Source organism: Cryptomeria japonica, chromosome 6 (genome assembly GCF_030272615.1).
Source record: "Cryptomeria japonica chromosome 6, Sugi_1.0, whole genome shotgun sequence".
NCBI classification, from domain to species: domain Eukaryota; kingdom Viridiplantae; phylum Streptophyta; class Pinopsida; order Cupressales; family Cupressaceae; genus Cryptomeria; species Cryptomeria japonica.
Window position 1 is genome coordinate 200,819,811 of NC_081410.1, and position 23,633 is coordinate 200,843,443.

The window sequence follows — 23,633 nt, forward strand, 5'->3', positions numbered from 1 at the left end:
CATAAATGTAATCCCTGCCTTGGACCTTGGGTAGGCCTGTAATGAAATCCATCGACACATTGTCCCACTTCCTCTCAGGACTGGGTAAGGGCTGTAATAGTCCTCCTGGGAAAGAGTGCTCATACTTATTCTGTTGACACATCGGGCACTCCCTCACATACTGTAACACCTCTGTCTTGAGCCCCTTCCATGTGAAGCGCTCTCTCACCTGCCTGTAAGTTTTGAAATAACCTAGGTAACCTGCTAACAGCGAGTCATGGAAAGCCCTCAAGATCTTTCGCTTCATAGGAGATCCTGGCACTAAGAAGATCCTCTCCTTGTAAATGATCAAATCATTTACCACAGTGTACCCGTCATCCTGGATAGTGCCATCAATAATTTTGGTGGCCCACTTGTCCTTCGCATACTCTACAAAAATCAACTCTCTCCAATCATCACCCAATACTCCCAAAACACACAAGTGAGGTCTCCTAGATAAAGCATCAGCAACTATATTTTTTTTTGCCTTTGACAAAAAACTATGTCAAAGTCATAGGCCTGTAGTTTGCTGACCCACTTTTGTTGCCTATCATTCAAGTCCTCCTATCCAAGGAAATGCTTCAAACTATTATGATCCGTCTTGACTGTGAATTTGCTTCCCACCAAATACTATATGAATTTAGCCAAGGCGTGCATAATTGCCAACATCTCCTTGTCATAAATGTTGTAGCTCCTCTTAATACCCCTCAACTTCCTGCTCTCGAATGCAATGGGGAGCCTATCCTGCATCAATACCGCCCCTATGCCTTCCCCTGAGGCATCACAATGCAACTCAAAAGTGTTGTGCCTTGCACACACTCCCCATCGTCGACAGGGTCCCCTCCCTTTCTTTTTGTTTTCTCGTCTCGTCCTCACTCAGGTTCTGAGTAGGGAGTTCCGGTAGTTCGCAAGGAAGATGTAGCAGCTAAGAAATTTTTGAATGATGAGAGAATGACTAGCCTAAGTTCTAGTTACTGGAGTGTTTACATCTTGGAAAAAGAGGCAAGATTTTGCATCTAAGTCAGATGACCAAGCCGCTAAGGGGGTTTTGAAAATTCAAAGTTTCTGAAATAATCTTGAGGTCGAGTTGAAAATGTCTTTAGGACCTCTCGAGAGCCAAAATTGGCCCCTAAGGCCAAAATGCGAATTCAAAATCTTTAAGGCCCAAAACGTTACAACTTAAAGTTGAAATTTGGTCAACTAGCCCAAAATGCTAGGAAAAGTTCAAAATTCGGACCATAAAGCCAAAGTTGGAGGTCACTAAAAGAAAACATGCAAAATTGTCTCCTAGCTCGAAAAATCTAAATCGTGCAAAATGGCCTCTTAGGCCGAAAAGTGAAAAGAAGTAACTCGCTTCAAAGTTTGCAAAAAGGCCCTATAGGCCGAAAATGGGCAAAACTCGAAAAAAGTCCTTTTAGGCCAAAAATGGGCAAAGGCTCTCAAAATCGGCCTTTAAGCCGAAATTCACAAAAGAGCCTTTAAGCTTGAAAACCACTTAAGAGCTCTAAAATCGGGCATGAAGAAGAAAATTTCAAATCAAATTCACAATATTGGTTCATTAGCCGAAAATACCCTTTGGCCCGAAAAAGAACAAGTTAATAGAGTCTAAATCACGCAATAGAGGTCTTTTGGCCGAAAATGGCTAATCTCGTGAAACTACTTAAGAGGCCGAAAAGTTAATAAGGACTAAATCTCACAAAATCATACTTCTAGGTCGAAAACTTCAAAAGGTTCACTTCAGGCGATAATCATTTCACTCGAAAATAAACTTAACTCCAAGTCGCGCAAAGTAATTCTTAGGCCAAAAAGAGGAGGTTTGTAAAATTAGCTTTCAGACCGAAGTTGCTAAGAGGTAGAAATAAATCGCGCAAAAGCCCTTTTAGCCCAAAATCCACATAGGGGGTTATCTTCATTTAACATCATCTTGCATTTTAAAATGTATGACCTAAGATTTCAATAAAGATCGATAGAGGAACAACCAAACTCGCAAAAGAGCCATCTTCCTCGAAAATAGAGTAGAGGAAAGTTCGCGCAAATCATACTTCTAGGGCGAAAATCGTCAAGGAAGGAAATCATGAAACGCATCAAGGAGGAAACTCACACGATATGAGAATCATTAGAGAGATATGATTCACGAAATACCAGGTCAAAGGCCGAAAAATTAAAATGGTTTTCTAGATCACGCAAAACCCTTTATGAAGCCGAAAATAACCAAAGCATCAGAGAATTGCGAAAGTAAGTTTCAAGCTGAAAATCCACAGGTTTGCATAGTCACGTCAAAGGAAAAATCGTGAGAAATCATTCAAAGAAAGAATCATATGAGAAGCCAAAAAGGGAGGTAAATTCTAAATCACCATTTAACCTTCATTCTGCCGATATTTTCAAACACATCCATCATACTCTAAGATATTAAATCGCTCAAACCCCTTTAGGAGCCGGAAATGATAAGTTTGCATTTTGGAGTAATAGATTCAAAGTTTGCATTCTAGCTTTCGAAGCCGAAAATCGCAAAGGAGTTAAGTTCATTTGAGAGGAATCATGCGAAAGAAATAGGGCGTGGGTTAAAGAGTCAAGCCCGAGAAGTTCTCCCTTCATCACCGAATTTCAACTGTTTTTGGTCAACAACCTATCATATTGCTGCGAGGTAAGTTAAATTCGTCCTTCACATGGTTGAAAAATGATCATATTTCTTTTATTTAAGATGGACTTGTAAAATAAATTGTGAAAGTTTAAACTTAAACCTTAGGAAACAATCAATCATTCACCAAAACACTCTTTTCCAAGTACATTCTCGAAACAATCAGCATACAATTATCAAAACTTTCAAACATTGAGTCACAAGCCAAAACGTTTGCAACTTTCCGCCATTAACAATTGGGAGTAACATTTCGAAATCCGCTCCAAGAACAACAGTTAACCAAAGCAACTTGACTTTCAGCTTCAAATTGCATTTAGCTTCCAGACGATGAGATTTAAATTGTTTAAATGTTGTGTTTTAGCAATGTTTTCAAATTTCGATTACCTCGTTGATCGTCAATCTTAACGCTAACACCATATTTTGGTTTTGCTAACCCGTTTTTGTTACCTTAATCTTGTCTCGTAATCCGTGTCCGATTGCGTAGGATAGATGCCTAAATCGGCGCCAGAGTCCTCAAAAGCACCTAGCGCAACTGGAACATCCCGGATTTCCAAAGTTGACATTCCCCACAAGGTCGAAAAAATGAAGTACCAGTACCAAGGAGGAGTGAAGGAGTCAAAGGTCTAGAGTGTGTGGGAAAACATAGGAGACACGGACCTAGGACATATTGATATTCAGGATTTCAGGAATAGAGTGTACTCTCCGAAAGCCTATGGCAAGCCCAGACGAATGATGGAGATTGGTATTGCTCACGCAACTGTGTTCCCTCCGGCTGTGCAAAATTATGAATTAGTGGTTGAGGCTGCTAAACATTATCAGCTGGAAACCAGATTAGTGGTATTGAAGGGGATGGTACTAGCTGACTTCATGCCTGAAGCCCTTGGGGAAGCATTTGATATCTCGTTTCCCGATGATCCCATTGCCACAACTATCGATAAGGCTCAGGTTGTTTATGACATGAAATCCTGCTAAGTGCAAAACATTGATAAACGAGGAATGGTTCAGTGAAAGAAGACCACCAAGCACTATAATCACTAAAAAGACCCCCATAAGCAATTTTCATAATGAGTATGGTGATATGGTTACCTTACTCAGCCGGGTCATGGGACTTCCTCAATCCAATCTCTTTGAGGAATGGATGTTCTACTTCACTGAGCAAGTCTTCGCTGGGAAGAGTTCGACTGGGCTCAGATCATTAGCGACAATATTCATACACAGCTGGTTGAGCTTGAAGAAAAAAAGTACTTTGCCATGACTTCCTACTTGGTCTATATGTTTGCTCGACACCAACTGGTGACGAGATTAATTAAGAAAGGTGAGATTGGGAATGGGTCGAATTAGGTGAAGGTATACGACTGTTACCCTTAGTTACATTACTATGACATTGCCCAAAGAGAAAAGAATAACATTGCATACGCAATTGGTCAGTACGAGCGTGTTAATGACGCTTTTACAATGCGCCTGGTTAGATTAATGCAAGGAGGATTGCATATAAGGCTGTCAAAACAGGCTACCACCCTGATTCGGAAATATGGTGCATGGTTCATCTAGTTCCCCAGGTTCACCTACATCAGAATAGTAGGCTTTGAGGGAACACCATTCTGGCTTCTATGCTATCCATCAGACAGAGTAGTCCTCATGGAGGTAGCAAGGCGGGCACACTCAACAGGCAGCTTACTTAGACAAAAAGCAATCGGGGTTCACCTTCCCCATGATTTTGGGTAATCTTGATGCACACTTCAAAAATTTAGTGCAAGCTGAAGAGTCATTTGCTGAATTGGTGTCCTATTGCTTACAGGAGCATTTCCCCAGGAAATGCTTTAACCATGAGGGATTGGGAATGAAGGCCTACGACAAGCATTACAGGGCCAAGGCATCGATAGAGGACTATTGGAGCAATTGTTTTGATGACTTTGAGGTCCGTCGGCGGGAATATTCTAGGTTGAGTGTTCAGCAAATGTGGCTTTATGAGTACCACCAAGTCCCAGATCAAGTGACGGACTATGGAAATTGCTTGCAAGTCCGGGAATTTGAAGCAGTTAAGAACCTCCTGCCAGCCATTGATTGGACTCAGGACCCAATCACAAATTTTGAAGCAATCATGGAAGGTCCAAGAAGGTACACAGATGACTAGTTATCCCAACAAATTGAGAGGCTAACCATGAAGGGACCCAATTCACATACAATTTGATGGGTAGTCTCGATTCCCAGTCTTCAGAGGACGAAGGAACCTCAAGCGCGCCAAAGGAAGAGGTTGAGAAACTTGAAAAGAAGAGAAAGAAAGCAAGGGCCAATAGAGGGACTCGAACATCGAAAAGAACAAGAAGAGAAAAGATCCCAATTAGGAGGCCAAAGGTTACTTCCTCATCCAAGGACCCCAGTTCAGAGGATGATGTGGTTGAATTTGATTACATACCCACTCCACCTTCACAAAATGATCCTATTGCATTCGAGGCAAATAATCCTCAAACTTAAAATGAGCAAGAGGCAGAGGTGAGGATCATTAGCTTGGATGAACCTGGAAATTAGGTCGAGGGAGAGATTGCACCTGATCATGGTATTGGTAAACAGGAGCTCACGCAAGAGAGCAGGCATGAGTTGCAGCTGGAAAGCGGCAACAAAGATGACACCATGGTTGAGGGAGAACAGAAAGAAGATGCGACTCAAGAACCCAACAGAATTGAAGAGCAACCATTACTAGAGGGTACCCAACAGTTGCTCAGTGACGTGGGGGAGAACTCAGCCGTGAGTAAAGGATTAGATACTGCACCCATTCCTCCTATGCCCGATCAGTTACAGATAGGCAACGAGTCAGCAGAGGCCTTCAAAGAACAGAGCGAGAATCTAGCAATTACATTTGGACAGACCATCCCTCAGGACTGCTTAATAGCTCGTGCACAATAGAAGGCGGCTGTCAAGCCACCAATTAACTTGGAGGATATCTTCTCTCGGATAGGAGAAATAAAATCCAAAGGCAGGAAAAAGCCGAAGACTTACTCCAAGATTACCCAAGAGGAGAAAAGGAATCGCACGATTCATATTGCTACCCCACCTGCAGACAAACCAGCAGATCATATTGCATTAGCTGATTACAACATCACGACCATCCCAATAGGGCGAGCCACCAAAAAGCAGGAGAGGGAAGAGTTCAAAGATTTCATGCAGAATATGCTCAGACAGCTTGATGAAATGACCGCTGAGAGAGATATGTATCGGGCTCGTGCTAAGCAAGCTGAGGGGTACATATATCACCTATTGAAACCGCTGCAGCATGCCGCTGAATCCCATGTTCCCCCATTGGGGCTAGCACAAAAGACTACAACTGAATTTGAAGGAGTGCGTGACACTGCCAAGGCTGTTAGGGAATGGACCTGGGGCATTAAAATAAAAGGAAAGAAGATTATTAATGATGTATTTGAAGTAACAATCAAAATACAAGCGGCATGGATAAAGATGCTGGAGGTGCATAGGGAGTACGCCAAAATTCAGGAAGTGGTTGCCTTAGCTCAACCACTCATGAGGGCTTTTTTCTGGACTCACACTCGGATTCCGACACTACATTCTATCCTAGATCCCTATAATGTCAATACTTTGAAAGAGTGGTATTGGATCGTCAACATGAAGATGGACATGGCGGACATCATTAAGAAAATTCGGGAGGAATGTGAGATGGACTTATCCCATATCGAAAATGGCGGTGAAAATATCCATAAGGCATTGGTCATTGGTTGGACGGATACTATGGAGGATGCTGATGTAGTATCACGATGGAATGCCAGGTTGAAGTCCGATAAAAATGCATACTCTGTGGAGGACATAGAGTGCATCAACAAGCTGCATACAGACATATTGCGCTTCAAAGATCAACAATTGGATTGGAGTACGCCAAAATTCAGGAAGTGGTTGCCTTAGCTCAACCACTCATGAGGGCTTTTTTCTGGACTCACACTCGGATTCCGACACTACATTCTATCCTAGATCCCTATAATGTCAATACTTTGAAAGAGTGGTATTGGATCGTCAACATGAAGATGGACATGGCGGACATCGTTAAGAAAATTCGGGAGGAATGTGAGATGGACTTATCCCATATCGAAAATGGTAGTGAAAATATCCATAAGGCATTGGTCATTGGTTGGACGGATACTATGGAGGATGCTGATGTAGTATCACGATGGAATGCCAGGTTGAAGTCCGATAAAACTGCATACTCTGTGGAGGACATAGAGTGCATCAACAAGCTGCATACAGACATATTGCGCTTCAAAGATCAACAATTGGATTGGCGCGAGCGGCTAGGGATAGTCGACTCTCATCTTGAAGGAACGAAGTTTAAAATGCGCAATCCTCCTTTCCCCCCTAATGAGGAATTGTTCCCCGTTTGTATATAATTTCAAGAATATGTTCGGGAAGAACGTGCGGCACACCGGGACATCTGGAAAGGTTACTTGCATGAAGAGGATGAATTTTTGGAGAAAAAGTCCACCACGGGGAAGGAAAAAGTGCTTTCTGGAAAATATCTGTTTCTTTCAAATTCTAAGTGCACTTTTTCAACATAAAGTTTCTTTCCAACTACCAAAGTCATTGTAAATTTTTGAGCTCCGTGCAAGTGCACTTTTTGGAGCAGCTTTATGTTTGGTAGTCGGTAGTTATTAGTTACTTTATGGTTGGTGTTGATATTTTGCTTTCCATTTATGGGTATGGGCAACCTTGTTTTAAGGGATGAATCTGGCCCACTTGTTTAAGTTTAATGTTGGTCATTCATCCATTTTGAAACTCTATATAAAGGAGTTGGTTTCTCCTTTATTTTGAGTAAGAAGTTAAAGATTGTTGCAAAAGCTCTGGCAAAATTTATACAGATTTTAATGGATGTTAAAGTTGTGTCATTTTACTATGAGTGCATGGTCGTCTTCTCCACCTTTTTTAAATTTCTGCAAATGTATTTAATTTTTAGACAACTTGTTTAGATATATATTTGATAGAAATCTTGGTTCATACCATTAAGAAATAACTGATTGTTATTCCCTCTGTATGGTTAGTCTGAGCCCAATTTTATGCTAAGTTAGGTTGTTAAATTTGAATAAATGGGTGTGAAAATCCAGCATTTATATTTAGCAACTTGAAAATTTAAAGTTCCTAGATGATTGCATCGGTTTTACCTAGTTGTGCTTGTTTGCTGGCAAAGTAATTTCTGGTTATTTTAAGATTTCCGTCTATGTCTCAATATGTTGTCTTATTTAAGTTAGCTAGCTGTTCTTATTACTCTCTATCTTTATCCCTTTTTTCCCTTTTTTTTTTAACCCGCAAGTCAAAGCTAAAGCAACATCATGTTAAAGGTAAATCAGATGAAATCAAACTGTAAGATCTTAGGAAACATGTGCGAAACCAATTCTGTCTAACCGTAAGTCCCCTTTGTGTTTCTAGCAAAACACATCAACTGTTGAGCTATCCTGCAGTCAAGACCTGACAATCGAAACCTTGAGGTCGTCCCCATTGATCAATTAAAACAACATTAGGGATTTCCTTTTCTCAAGAGAGGATAGGATACTTAGCATTCTATTTTGCGTTGATTGGAGAGAGTCGTAGTTCCGTGATTTTAGCCACATCAACAAAAAGGTCTACTAAAATCAAGAATGGCCAAAACCGGGCAAGTGCTCTTCATTCCTTAAACTTGTCAAAACACTGCTAAGCTCTATTTGACCACTCAAAAGCATCCTTTCGAGTCAAATCTGTAAGGGGAACAACAGTTTGTGAAAAACCCCTCACAAAGTGGCGGTAGAACCCACACAACTTGGGAAATCCCTTAAGCTGTGAAATATTCCGGGGTGGCGGCCAATCTATGATAGCCTGAATCTTTTCCGGATCCACACGAACACCCTTAACACTGACAATGTGACCCAGATATAGCAACTCAGTCATCCTAAATGCACACTTAGACTTTTTTGCATATAGGGACTCCCGCTCAAGAATGCTCAACACAATATCAATGTGTTTCAAATGCTTCTCCCAAGTCTTACTGTAAATAAGTATATCATCAAAAAATATGAATACAAATCTCCTCAATTGATCTCTGAATATCCTGTTCATACAGGACTGGAAGGTAGCTAGTGCATTAGTCAAACCCAAGGGCATGACTAAGAACGGAAAGTGACCAAAATGACACCTGAAAGCTGTCTTCTCCACATCATCTTCCTTGAGCCGAATCTAATGGTAGTTGGATCTCAAGTCTATCTTGAGGAAGTAACAAGCTCCATGTAACTCATCTATAAGCTGTTTTCTTATTCAACTCCCTGTAGTCAATGCACATCCTGAAAGTCCCACCCTTCTTTTTTACTAACACAACTGATGAAGCAAAGGGGCTCGTACTAGGTCTAATGTGCCCCATCTCAAGAATCTCTCTGATAGCCTTCTCAATCTCATCCTTATACCTCTTCAGATGCCTATAGGGTGTGGTAATAATAGGTATAGCCCCCTCTATTTCTATCACATGCTCGAATCCCCTGTCGGAGGTCTACCTGGTGGAATATCACCAAATACTTGGTCAACAATGATTGCACTTGTGTAATGTCCCCTTCTCAGTGATGTGCATTCAGTGGTCCATTGGCCTATTCCGGAGACTCGTAGGCTATTTGGAAAGGAGAATTAGGGTTTCCTATTAAATAGGAGGATTCTTTTGTGTTTTCAGGGCATATATGTGGGAGTTTGACAGTTTGGATTCTGGATTCCTTCTGGGTTTTCAGAGAGCTTCAAGATGGTTCGACATGCATCTGTATCGAGTGACTTTTTCCTGACTTACTATTTTTAGTAAGTGCGACGGCTGCTCAGAATGTGGTTAAAATCACTTTGGAAACACTTACTATTTTTAGCAGGATGCTATTTTTAGTAAGTACTATTTTTAGCAGTTCTATTTTTAGCAGGATGTCAGCTGGCCTGTTCAGATGGCTATTTTTGGCAGGTCAGTTTGAGCAGTTGGTCTTCCAGCATTTTTTGGTGCTATTCTTGGCAGGGATTCTACAGCTCAGCTCAGATGACTATTTTTGGCAGTTCAGTTCAGAGCCCCAACTCAGTTCAGTTTTGGTGATTTCCAGCACTTCAGTCTCCAGCTCAATTTGGCAATAATCAATATTTGAGGAGAAGGCATTTTAATATATATTATACCTTAGGCATGAGGTATTAATAATTGATTATTTTATGGATGGACGACTTAGGAAGGGAGAAAATATTAATTTTATCCTAAGTCTATTTGGGCGAAAATTGCATATGACTTCAAGGGGGTCGTCATGGTGTTAATAAGTAAATTATAACTCAAGGCAAATGGGCGATTTTCTAAGTATATTGCCTTAGTAATATTTTTTATTTGGAAGTCATAGTTGGGCGCCCACTTTACACTTTATTTTATGACACTTATATTTATTAAAAAGGGCGAACTTGTGCAAGGAAATGAAATGAAATGCAATGCTAAATGTGGGTGAAATGGAATTGCATTTGGTTTGGGCGTATTTGGAGTGCATTTGAATTTGAATTTGGTTGGCAAAAAGTTATAAATAAGTGACTTGGGCTCTCATTTTGGTATCTTGAAAATCAGTGATGTTATGCTGCCGGATTGGCGACAGAACTTGAGGCTTCGGAGTGCGTCTCCCTAGTGCTACCCGGTTTCGTACTTGAAATACAGTACCTAGCTGTGCCTTGTATTCTTCCTATCATTTTCAGAGCTTTGCCATAGACATCTTGGTGTTGCAACGATTCTGGACTTGCTGGTTTTGCCTGTGGCTGAAACACATTTTTGCTCACATCTCTCTGCTGGAGCGTCTGATAGTTATGGGTATTATTCCTATCTTCCTTCCCAGCACTGGCAAACAAGTTTGTAAGTTTTTAGCACATTTGTTTGAGTATTGATTTAATTATGCAAAATCGAAATTTCTAGTCTAGGCGTGGGTTTTTTTGGGTTGCATTGGGATGCGTGCAAAATAAAAAGAGGGTTGTTTGGGGTGTGGCTATGATTGGTTGTCATTGTATTGGATGTATGGTGGGATTGGGCTTGATTTGAATCAATTCGGGTAAAAATTGAGTGAGTTATGAGTATTTTCATGTTTTCATGGGCTGCTGGAACTGTACTTTCAGCCTGCAGAGCAGTGTAACAGAAAATTACAGTATTGTGTAGAAATCTGCAGTTAATCTTCTCATCTCATCTCCATATTGTAAGGATTGTCTCAGTAGTATTGAGCATCCCATTCTATCTGCTTTCATTTGTAATTCCCATTGCATAAGTGGAAGAGGCTGGCTTGCCGCCTTCTCAGTTTTGTAATTCAGTTTTCTTTGATAAATAGTCCTCCCGCTGAAATATGCGGTAGAGTGATGTTTTAATGTAATGTCCTCCCGCTGAATAAGTGGTCGAGTGATAAAGTTCAATGTTTTGGTCCTCCTGCTGAAATATGCGGTAGAGTGATTGTTAATGTAATGTCCTCCCGCTGAAATACGCGGTAGAGTGATTGAACTTCAATTTCTTGTAATTTTCCCTTGGTCGGTTTACCGCCAAGATGTTCAGTTTCTATCCTGCTGGATAAGCAGAAGGGGCTGGCTTGCCGCCCATGCATTGTAATTTTCAGTTTGTTTATTGATGCTGACGATCCCCGGAACACCGTATGCTCTCACCCTCCCAGTCTGGGCTCTCGGTGAACAAAAGGTGGAAGGGTTCTCTTTCAGTTGTTTTGCTTATTCCTCTAACCTTAACGGGTTATTTGTTGTGGATGAATTGTTATTGGCCTGAAAATCAAAAAAAAAAATTAGTGGGATATTACAACTTGTGAAGGATTCTCTTGCTTCTGTTGTCCAGTAACCTTTGGCATCACCAAAATCTCAGCAGCCCACTGAACCTGATCATGATGCATCAAATGCTCCATCCTTCTAAGTGACACCATATGATAAGCCTCGATGTACCACCTTTCTACCCTGATGCTCAAACTTCATCTCTACCTTCTCCAAATTAAATGTAAACTCCACCAATGAAGCCATCCAAGTCATGCCTAATATCACATCATAGTCCCCCGTATCAACCACATAAAAATCATCCACTAGCTCATAATCACCTATCCACATATGCAAGTTAGTAATTTTCTGCGTGTAAAGGATTTTGTGTCCACTAGCCACCATGACTCTAAACCCATCATGCTCCTTTGTATGTAGACCTCGTTTCTCCACCAACTGAGCATCAAAAAAATGTGTCGCTCCAGTGTCAATTGATGATATCACACGCTGCCCTTGTATCACTCCATGAACCTTAAAGGTGATTACCTTTTGGGTACCTGTCAAACGTGCTAACATCCTATCATCACTGGAATCCCCTCCTGCCGCTGATCCACCATCACTGTTTCTAGAAGCTGATGAATTTTCTGAACTCTCAGAAGCTGTATCCTCTGCTGAAAAATACTCAATCTGCTTGACCTTGGTCTTAAGAAGACACCTATGGGAAGGGTTCCATTGCTCCCTGCAATGAAAACACATTTTTTTCCTCCTAAGCTCATTCAGCTGATCATTATCCAGTTTCTTAGTACCCTCACATGGTTGTTCCGTGTCTTTTTGTAGTGGTTTCTTATCTTTGTCTTTCCTATAATGGGAGTCCTTAGGCTGAAATTTACTTTTATAGGATGAAGGTGCCAAGTGTCTAGTTTTTTTAATTGCTTCTTGTAAAGTCAAAGGATCATGACCGTTGACCCAACCTCGCAATGGATCTAAAAGACCATCCACAAACAAGACAACCAGCCTGCTCTCTGAAATATCAGTTACCAACACGGCTAACCTTTGAAATTCAGCAATGTATGTATCAATTGATCCCCATTGTCTAAGTTGTGCCAGCTCCTTAAAATGCAACTCGAGGTCCTTGGTATCAAATCTCTCAATTAATTTCTTTGTGAACTCTGCATAAGTGACAATTTGCGCATGTCCCAAGGTCACCATACCATGGTGTCATGTCCCCTAAATAAACGTTTGACATATGTAATATTAATTATTTTATATGAACCTTCCCCATTCATTCATATAAATGATTAATATTACATGTGTAATGGTTAAAAGGCATGTTCTTAATTACATGTGTTATTGTTTAACTATTACGGGATTTTTAACTACCAAATTGGTGTTAATAAAGAATGGGCAGCAACGATGAGGGATAACGAAGATTTATGAAACGAAAACCAAGTTGGGAAGCAACGTTTGATTATCCGTGTGAAATCAAACACTTTTGTTAATTCCTTTCGCCAGCCTGCAACTGGCCTATTGGAACTGGGACGTAACATAGCCTGAAAAGAAACCTGTGTATTACCGTGGACTCCAGGCAACTCTGTGCATTGCCGAGTATTTCAAAAACCATCCTTGGTGGGAAGGCTCGCGACTCTGGGCAGTAACGTGGACTCCAGGCAACTCTGTACATTGTCGTGTATTTCAGAAGAAGGCTCGCAAATTCTGTTCATGACTGTGGATTCCAGGCAACTCGGTGCATTGCCGTGTATTTCAGAAACCATGCTGTGGACTCTAGGAAACTGACAGTGGGTGTAGCACTCGGCACGTGAACTCCATTCAACGACGTCGATGGTAGAAATCTGCGCATCCATTCATTCCATCGTGAACGGAGAGACCCGATATCGAGTGCGTGATTAATTTGTTTCTGCATGGTGAGTGGAAGCTATGATAGAAATGCAACATGCCGTAAACTTCACTCGGTAAATACTCGATGCTGAAGCTGCTGCTAACACGCATCATGGGGAAGTTCCGAAACTCTCTGAAGACAGTCAACCACGTAAAGGGACATTGAGAGCTACGGATAATCTATAGGTGCATTATTTTGCAATATAACTCACTGTAAATGACTGTTCAATACTTGTTATGAATATCAATAAAAATGAAATGAAGTTTGGGCTATACGGGTTACATTGTTTAATTAAAGTCATACGCCTTTCACCTATCAAACAGTTAAGTAAAAACTATATCTCTGTATAAACTGGACTTTTGCAAACAGTCTCTAGTAGGGAATTTTACAGTGGTATCAGAGCTTTGAATCCTGCCAGCCTATAGGGTATTGAAACTTCATGAAACCTTAATTCACAGTTGAGTATGCACCAGGGAAATTATAATTTCCGAAGTACTAGGGCCCGTCAAAACAAATTTCCTAACTCTCCTTTAGCGCAGAGTAGTTCATCTATTCCGTTTGAAATTGAGGATAGCCACACAGAAACTGACGAAGAACTTATTTTTGAAACCAACATGGGAGACCCAGATAACAATAGGGATCTATTGGCTGCACTAATCAGAAGTCAACAAGATATGCAAGATAACGTTAACAGAATAACCAACTTGATGACCCAGTGTATGGCCAATAATATAAATCAGCACCAAAATAATGGAAGACAGAATTAATCAACATCAAAATAATGGGGGAAACAATGGGGGTAGAGATGAATAGTCAGTCAATAATCAGCCAGAAAGAACAGGAACAAGACCATTTATGCCTACATTTACTGCTAGAAACCAGCCGCCTGAAAATGAACCCACAATAAAAGTAATACAGGAGGAAATACATCAGGATTGGTTAGGTTCCAGAGAAGAATTCAGATCAACAATGACATTTAGAGAATATTTAGATGTCAGAATGAAACATAGGCCAAAAGGACAACAAGGGAACAACAGTGAATTGCAAAGGAAAATTGGAAAAATGTCCATTCCTTATTTTGATGGTACAGGTAAAACAACTGCTCGGGCATGGGTGCAAAAATTAGACACATACTTCCAATTAAACCCTATGTTGGAAGAGGAGGCAATTAAATATGCTGCATTACATCTTGACAGTGTGGCACATGAATGGTGGCATCATGGGCAAATAACTTTGGGACATAATTTGACAGTTACTTATGTAGAATTCACTGAGAAACTTATTGATAGGTTTGATTCCAAAGATCCTGAATTACATCTTAAGGATTTGACTCAGCTTAAGCAAACTGGAACTGTTGAACAATATATTTCTGAATTTGAAAAATTGGCTGTCTTAGTTACTGAAATTTCAGAAAGACACAAGATTGTGATATTTATAGATGGATTGTCTAATTCCCTCAAAGGTTGGGTTAAGTCCTTAAACCCCCTTACCTTACAAACAATGTCAAAAGAGCAAGAGAATTTGTCATGTCCCCTCCTGGATCGTTATATATATAAGCAGAGAAAGAGAGAGACCCTAAATGAAGAAATTATTATTATTATTTAATATAATAATTACTAATGAATGATTAATTAAAATTCATTAATTAAATATTACTTATGAAGGTGCACATTACAAAGAGCACAAATGGAGGTGTATTCTTTCTATGCCATGCCCCATCCTTAATCATCATATTTTTCCTAACCAAGAAATGTGACCTAAATATAGCAATTAAAATATTGTTAATTGTTTATTAATTTAATATTTTAATTTATTCATTATATACAAATGATATAATAAAATAAATCTAACAATTATTATTAATTAATTAATATTTGTTAATCGATGATATTCATAAAATGTTTTAATGAAATACTATCACACCATTCAAGTGTCGTAATGATTCTACCACATAAGTTTACCTTGATCGTCAAAGGCAGAATCATCTAGGTTCACTAGCCCAATCATTGGTCTAAGACTCGATTAAGACTTGAAGTATAAACAATCAATAGTTTATACATTTCAGATACAATGCAAGCATACCATTTATTATTTATGGGCATCGTGGAAGGTTAATACGGATGGCATGAATGACGTCAAAGATTAAGGAGCCGATTCTTCTCTAAGAAAGTTCACGGAATAGTTTCCTCTTAAGACACCGCTATGGTATAGTTTCCAATGAATAACACAAGCGATCATGTTAATATCAATAAGGATATTGATGACTGATTAAGCAATTACAATCGATTAATTTTGGAGCAATACAAGATGAGTTTAGGAAGAGACATCAGACATGTCTCTTGGAGGCATCCAATCTAATTGCAAAGATATAAGGAGGAAAAAGAAATATAGAAAGAGAAAAACAAAAGGAGGTGCTTAATACGTAGGCTGATATATGAAGTTTGAAATGATATTATGCAGAATTTAATAATAAGATTTAGGTAGAATTTCTTTATTGTGGCAGATCAGATCTGACACATGTTAGATCTGTCTGCTCTTACAGCTAAATTATAATAACTAATGTAATTAGGCAGTGGCGGTGTTAAGCTCTTACAACCAGAATTATAACAACTAATGTTTTTAGGTAGTGGGACGTTAATAATTTATATAATAAGTTATATATATATATATCAGAATAAGGAATAATATAATTATTGTAAATATGGATATTGATAATAATAAATATTAATATCATAATTACTATTAATACAGTACTTTTAGAGATTAGTAATAATTCATATAACTAGTAATTAATAAATACGTAAATGATTTATAAATGAATCAGAACAAGATTAATTGTTTAGTAGGGTAAGAGATGTACAGAATGTAGGTGTAAATAGATATAAGTAATAATATTTTAATATATATATATATTAATGAATATAATGAATAGTTTAATATATATAGATTAATGAATATAAATAATGAACATCTGAATACATATGTTAATGTAAGGTTCTTAGATGTTAATGAATATGTATGAACATAAGTAATTAATACATATCAATGAATAGTAGGAATATATGTTAAGAAATAAATGTGAATATTGGATAATGAACATTTTTATGAATATATGTTAGAAAATACATGTAAATCAGGAATATGTAAATGTGGATTGTGGAATGGAAAATAGTAATAAAATGCAAAAATGTATTATAAATATTATTACATGATGGAGGCTATAGAGGGAGAAACTCCCTTAGTCTAAAGGAGGGATTATGATAATCCCTAGGGCAGTATATATACTGAATATCTATATGCATATATATGGTTTGGTTGACTAAGTTCATCCAAGAAGAGACGGATCTGGCCCGTCCCCTCTAAGGACTTGGATGATGGGATGCATCATCCAAGGCAAGGAATTGACATATGGTCTTCCTTGGATGGCTTGGGTGTAAGACAGGAATCGAATTAACCTTCGATTTCTTGGATGGCTTGGGTGTAAGAAGTTACATCCAAGACAGGAATCGAATTAACCTTCGATTTCCTGGATGGCTTGGGTGTAAGAAATTACATCCAAGACAGGAATCGAATTAACCTTCGATTTCCTGGATGGCTTGGGTGTAAGAAATTACATCCAAGACAGGAATTGAATTAACCTTCGATTTCCTAGAGGACTTGGAACCAAGATGGGTTCCAAGAAGGTGAGCTTCACAGCCGCCTAAGGACATGTCCCAGTGCTGCACACGTATCCTTTTTAAGAATTGAGATTAGTGTAATTAAGTAATTGAACTTTAATTGCAAATGAGATTAAATATGTATATATTTTTTGTGTTCTAACAATCGGTTTTGCGGGACAATGATCTCTAACTAGTAGGGACATTACAGAATTAGAACCATCTTCAAAAGGAATTTTTTTTAATAAAGGACCACCTCCTAAACCAGAAAAGGACAAAAAACCTTTCAACAAAGATATTTTCCCTAAAAACAGGTTAGATAAGGAGGAGAGGGAAGAGCTCCGAAGGAAAAAACTGTGTTTCAATTGTAGGGAAGCATGGCAGCCTGGACATAGATGTTTAGGGAAGGGAAAAATTTATTATATTGAGGTTATGTTTGACAGTGAGGATGAAGAGAATGTTGATCCTAATATAGAACGAGCATCACAGAACACAGAGTTAGAAACAGGTACTAAACAAGGAGGAGTAATAGCATCCATGACAGGAACTCCACATTATAATATTTTCAGAGTTAGAGGAGTTTTGAATGGACAGCATGTAATTGTTATGCTTGATAGTGGTTCTACTCATAATTTTATAGATTCAACACTTGTAGAAAAACGTGGTTTGCAGACTGAAAAACATGAGAGATTTGATGTTAGAGTAGCAGGTGGAACTAATTTATCTAGTACTCATAAGGTTCCTAAATTGAATATTACTCTTGGCAATTACACTAATACTGATGATTTTTATGTGATTGATTTGGCTGACACTAATGTTGTCCTGGGCATACAGTGGATGGAAACATTAGATGAAATACCAGTTGGCAAGCATGTCAAGATTATCACCATATGTATCGCTCAAATGATTATTACCAAAGGCATCGATAAAGGAGATTAAGGAAGATTAATTAATTAATGTCAAGTAAACAATAGCGATTATAATGACTTTGCTAAGGCAGTGATTAATCATTTTAAACCGATTTGTATAAGTCATAAAGAGGTGAGATTAAGGAAGGGACATGTCTATTCCCACCAATGGATGCAACTATCCTATAACAATGAGACACATAATGAGAATCGATCCCATTCTAAAGGCATCAGGGGATTTTGTCTTTGAAGGATAAATCAGATACAAGCATTCACAAACAGGGATCAGACTACATAGATTGTGATAGACAGCAATAAAGAAGCGATTAGATGTTAATACAATGATGGAGTCTATGCAAGCAATCGATTATGAAGGATATTATGATAAGGAAACGATAGTGAAGACTCAATGAAGTATTGTGATTTGAATGATGCTAGACGATTTATTAAAGACAGTAATTGAATAAGGAGAGCAGCAACCGGAGTAAAGCTGCAACTACTAAAAATGTATGATAAAAGACAACTGTGATGTGAAGCAATCAGGATTATAAGGGCAGTGAATCAGTTAAGAGCAGCAAATATTTAATGAAGTATAGCAAATTAAGACTTAATACAAAGACCAGCAATTACATGCTAAAGAAGCACCCAAGGTAAGGTAAATGAATGTGATAATCGCCCTTGTTAAATGCAGCGATTAATAAGTTATAGAGGAGTGATTAATGAATCCTATTAAAGACGACGATTAAAAAGTATTACAGAATGGGATGCGTCCTTCACCCAGTGTCTTATAATTCCACGGATAAGATATAAAATGCATTTACAGTTTCTTAAACATAGCAGAGGAATTGGGCAAAACTTCAAACTCTTTTAAAATTGGGCTATGGTAATATTATTGGGTTCTCTTATGTCATCACTGCGATCACTATCTGATGTGAACTATTGAAGATCAATACAAAGTCAAACGGATTATTAAAATCAATAATAAAGAGACAGGACAGTTACGTAGCTAAGGAGTAATCCGTATAAATCATGATTAGAATGATGAGTCGACAAGTCTTAAAGAACAGCGAATTCATAAGTAGCAGCATGTTTAACAAATAGCAGCAATTGATAGTAAATTGAAGCTAAGCAACTAGTTTGCAAAAGGACATCTCCTTTAAAGAGAGATGTTTATTTGCATAAGGATGTGACTCTTCAATAAATATGAATATATAAAAGGAGAAGTAGAGGAGATAAGAAAAAGCCATTTTTTGAAGACTTTAATTAGTTATTTATTTCCAGATTTGGATATCTCTAGTAGAGTAGAAGTCTGCAATATAGAAGCACACATCTCAAGTATATGAACCTGAGAAAGTTATCAAGATAAGTTCTATCCTATGAACTAGTCTAGGAATTTTAAGTTGAAATATTATAATGAAATATATTCAGTTTGATAAAATTATATTTAATAGTATATTATAACTCTCACTTTAAGTTAGATTTGTTGTTTCAGGACTGAATTATGGTAAATCCCAAATGGGGACATTAAACGATATTTGAAATTTCATCTTTCATTCTCCTAGTTTCAAACTTTTAAATGTATAACAACATCATAAGTTTATAAATGTTTACTACAATGATATGTCAAAATGATAAAAGCAACCAAATACAATCTACATCGTCCTCTTTCCCCTCCTAATGTAACTCAATTTGTCAGGCCTCAAACTAAAAGGTGCTACAATATCAAAATGATGATAGAATGTTTCTTCAACATTGTCTATGTGGATCTCAATGCTCCTCTTCTCCTCTTCTTCCTTTCGTATTTTGTTGTTCAAACCTGTTTTGTACAAGATTGGACTAAATAAAAGAAGATAAATTTACTCTTTAATGTTTTTTTACCTCCCTAGCTGCACCCAAGTGGACCTGAGAGTCCATGCCCAAAGCTCAGGAGTCCGAGTTTGGGGCTCGGAGAGTCCTGGGGTGAGACTTCAATGAGTACTCCCTAGAGCTCTTTCAGACTCACCGCGAGAGTCAGTGGCAAGTGGACTCAGGTAGAGATAGGGCTTGGGAGTTTGGAGAATTTTGGAGAGTTTTCACAGTCCTCGAACTATGGACAATGATATCCCAGCCAATGCAATGATCTCACTTGCGATCAAGGCAAAATAAAAAAGCCTGTAACAAATTGCTGCAGTCCACAATGATCAAGAGGGTATCCAATCCAATCAGTCCACAAAGGACAAAGTATGCAGGAAATAAAAGTTTGAACCATAAACTGCTTGCCACAGATCTCAAAAAGTATAATTGCCTACAACAAAGGTTAGACTAACAAAGATAAAAGGAATCAGACCATATACTGGAAATCGGCCTACCACCAATATAAATAGCCTTGCAGATGACAAAAGTGCTGATCTAATGTATGGCATAGACCGTGGGTAGTTCAAGCCGCGGGCCAAATCATGAACCTCAACCCAAAAGAAAAATTGTAGAGAGATCTTGCCTTACTCCAAATATATGAGAGGCTTGTAAGCCAACCTTCACAAAATGAAGATGCAAGTTGTTCTGCGAAAATGAAATCAGGCCAATGTGTGGATGTCAATGAAAATATAGACCCAGCTAATGCACTATTGTGGTTGTGACCAAGGGGCTGACAAAAAGACAATCACAGACCTGCAACAATTTGGTGCCATGGCCAAAAACAAGAAACACGCAAGGTACAAGCCAAGGCTGCAAACAACAGATCTAGTCACCAAAATAGATATAGCGCCACTCGGCAATCTTAAAGCTTGTCAGAATCAAAGGCCCACCAATGAATATAGAACATAGACTAAAAAGTAGAGACATCGACCACACATGTAGGGGAATTGGAGATCTAGTGGGTTGACAAATGTCTGATCAACTTGTAGACCAGATCAAAAAAGTACATGCACCAAGCAATATGATATGATCCAAAAAGAACAATTTCACTGTGAATTTGTTTTTATATATTTCAACCATATATAGATATCTCATATCAAAATATTTTGCCCTGAAAAAAATATGCAGAGAAATGATAGTTTTTCTTTTTTTGCAAAATAAGAAATCCAAATTGATTGTGCTCAGGGGGTTGTACAGCCTCTCGGGCAAATTTTTTTGCCTTAGAAACAACTTTTTCTGAAAATAGGCGAATTTATAGTCAAAATTCACTGGATCAGCCTCCTTAACACAATGGTGATGCCCGTTTCACCTCAAACTGCACCCAACAACTTCTCAATGCCAAAACACGCTTCTCAAGAGGAGTTTTCAAATCTAGCGCTATGATACCATGTTAGACTATTTGGTGACTCTACAACCCCCTAGGATCTCTGAAGACCAAAACAACTTCCACAAAGGAGAATGGCAAGAAAGATTGCTTCAACAATACAAGATTGATGAATATTGATAATAGACATATGAATGTACATAATAGACCTTGCATATAACGACAAGGTGAAATGAAGGATTAGACAAGTGTCATAATCCTATGCAATTGATAGCCTATCATCCACATAAGGTGGATAAGTGACAATGTGATAATTCCACTAAAGGTGGGAATTCCACTTATAGTGGAAATGTTCCTAAAGTGGTCACTAAGTAAACTTCAGTAACATTTGTAATTAGGACCTAGGTGAAGACTTTATTAGGTACAACACTTAATTACATCAACATGAATGTGGTCATCAAGTGTTATTCATCCACTTATCTCCATCTGGAGAATGATGCAATATGGGGGGTGGTTAGAAATATTGCATCATAGGATGCATAAAATAATAATTTGTTATAGTTTGTTAAATAGGTTTTAGAATAGTGGTACATATTGAGCTGTTAAAAAAAGCTCAATATTTATAGGAAAGTTGTTTGGGAGTTACCTATAAAATAGGATATGAGAACCTTGTAGAGGGGTGATGTATTTGATTGAAAAATAAGTATGTATGATCTTGTGTTTAATTTTTGCAGCTTTTTTTTCTTGCTCAATTTTCTTACAAAAAGCTACAATTCTTTTCTCCTCTTAATTCCTCTGAAAGTGATTTCATTGTATAGTCAGAATTGGTTAGCTGTTTTATATTTTTCTGATGTTTGATGCCCTATTTGTGATACGATTGTGAGTGCATATTTGTTCCCAAAATAGATATGAGTTGTCGTTTCTTGTTTATATTGAAGCCAAATCATACATGATCCAAAATTGTACTCCTTAAAATTTTCCTTATAGGTGGAAATGGGAGAGGTATCATATTGCTCTTTCTTAGAAAGACGAGAACTTCACCAGATTGGTTTGTGGAAATCCGAATGTGGATGTGGAGAGCCAATATTGTATTTGGATGCTTCATGGTATGTCTTCTTCCTCTCCTGCCCCTTCTCCCTCTCTTTTGCTGTGACGACACATGTATATATTCACCTAGTTTTGTAATTTCTCCGGTGTATAAGGAACACAAGTATTCCTTGTCATGAACTGAATTCCTTGTTTGTGTCAAGGTTGCTCATGTATCATATTTTTCTCAGTGACTAAGATTGTGATTTGCTTTGAAAGTTTTGTTGTTATTTGAAGGTAATCTAGCTATTTCAATATGCTAGAAACATTTAATGTATTATATTAGGTGGTAGTCAGGTGTTAGGGTTTTGTGGTGTTTGTTACATTTTTTAATTAAAAAGGGTAAATTATATTAATATGTAAGATTTTTCCAGAAATCCCATTGTCCACAAGAATAAAAAGAGACTTGAGCAACAGTGATATAGTTACCAAAGACTTCCATTTGGAAAAAAAAACAAAGCATTTGATGACAACCATTGCTTTTAACAGCTGACGACAAACAGATTTAAGAAAAGTCTAAATTGAAGAACACATAAGGAAAAAGAGATTATTAACTGTATAAAATCTATTTAAGTTTTGACATTGATTTTTCTCCAGCTAACGAAATTGTTACTCCTGTCCCACTGATTGTATATACGTGTGTTCCTTGTATCAAATATCATATTCAGTCTGGGAGAATCAGCATATTGTGTAAATATCTAGGTGCAATTTTAATATTATCATATATTTTCCATTCATCTTGTATGTGTTTATTCCTTTGCATGTATTTGTGTGCAATCAAGTGCTTCTCACAGGTGCTCTACTTTGATTGTTTCTTTGCCTTGAGGCTTTGCAACCTCGGTGAGTTTTTTCTCAATTTTACTATGTCATGTGTTTTTTGTTGATTATTATTGTAACTAGGGGCATTTTGATGATTTTTTTTAGGTTATAGTGATGTGTTGAGGTTGTTGGGTATTTCCTGCTATTGAAGCTTTCTGGAAAAACCATACCTCAGAGCCATTGATTATTGTTATTTTAGACATCTTATTCAGTTTGGCAGTTTCCTTGGAGAAGTTTCTAAATATCTAGTTCGAATTCTGATACAATTCTATACTTGCCATTGATCTTGTTGCTTGTGTTCATTTCTTTGTTCATCTCTGTGTTCTATTTATTGCTTATCATCAGTTCTCTTCTTTGTCTGCCTCTATGCCCTTTAAGAATTTGCGACTTTGGTGGTTAGTTTTAATTTCCTGATAATATCTAGTGTATTGCTGGATGAGAAGATGTATAGTATAAGCTAATAGGAGATGGTAATTGTGTTATTTTCTTTGAGTCTTTTTTTCCTTATTTTCTTAAAGATTCAACTAGTGGGCACAGTGTGTGTGGTGCAAACTGAAGAGACAGGCTCTGTTGTTTTACTAATAAAAGTGGTTTAGGTCCAGGAACCAACAAAATTGGGGCAGACACCAGTGTCCAGGCTGAAGCCACA

The 23,633-nt window shown here is 38.0% G+C and overlaps 1 protein-coding gene across 5 annotated transcripts in view; it reads left to right on the forward strand.

Annotated features, from left to right (window-relative positions):
• The window catches only part of LOC131063514 (uncharacterized), a 181,574-nt gene that overhangs the window by 31,741 nt on the left and 126,200 nt on the right, over window positions 1-23,633 (forward strand). For all 5 annotated transcript variants that reach the window (XR_009111085.2, XR_009358179.1, XM_057997365.2 and 2 more), the window contains one exon: window positions 22,067-22,185. Coding sequence is in view for 3 of the 5 variants with exons in the window: in XM_057997365.2 (XP_057853348.1) it covers window positions 22,067-22,185 (119 nt within the window). In the remaining 2 variants the exon portion in view is untranslated. The remainder of the gene's footprint in view (window positions 1-22,066; window positions 22,186-23,633) is intronic.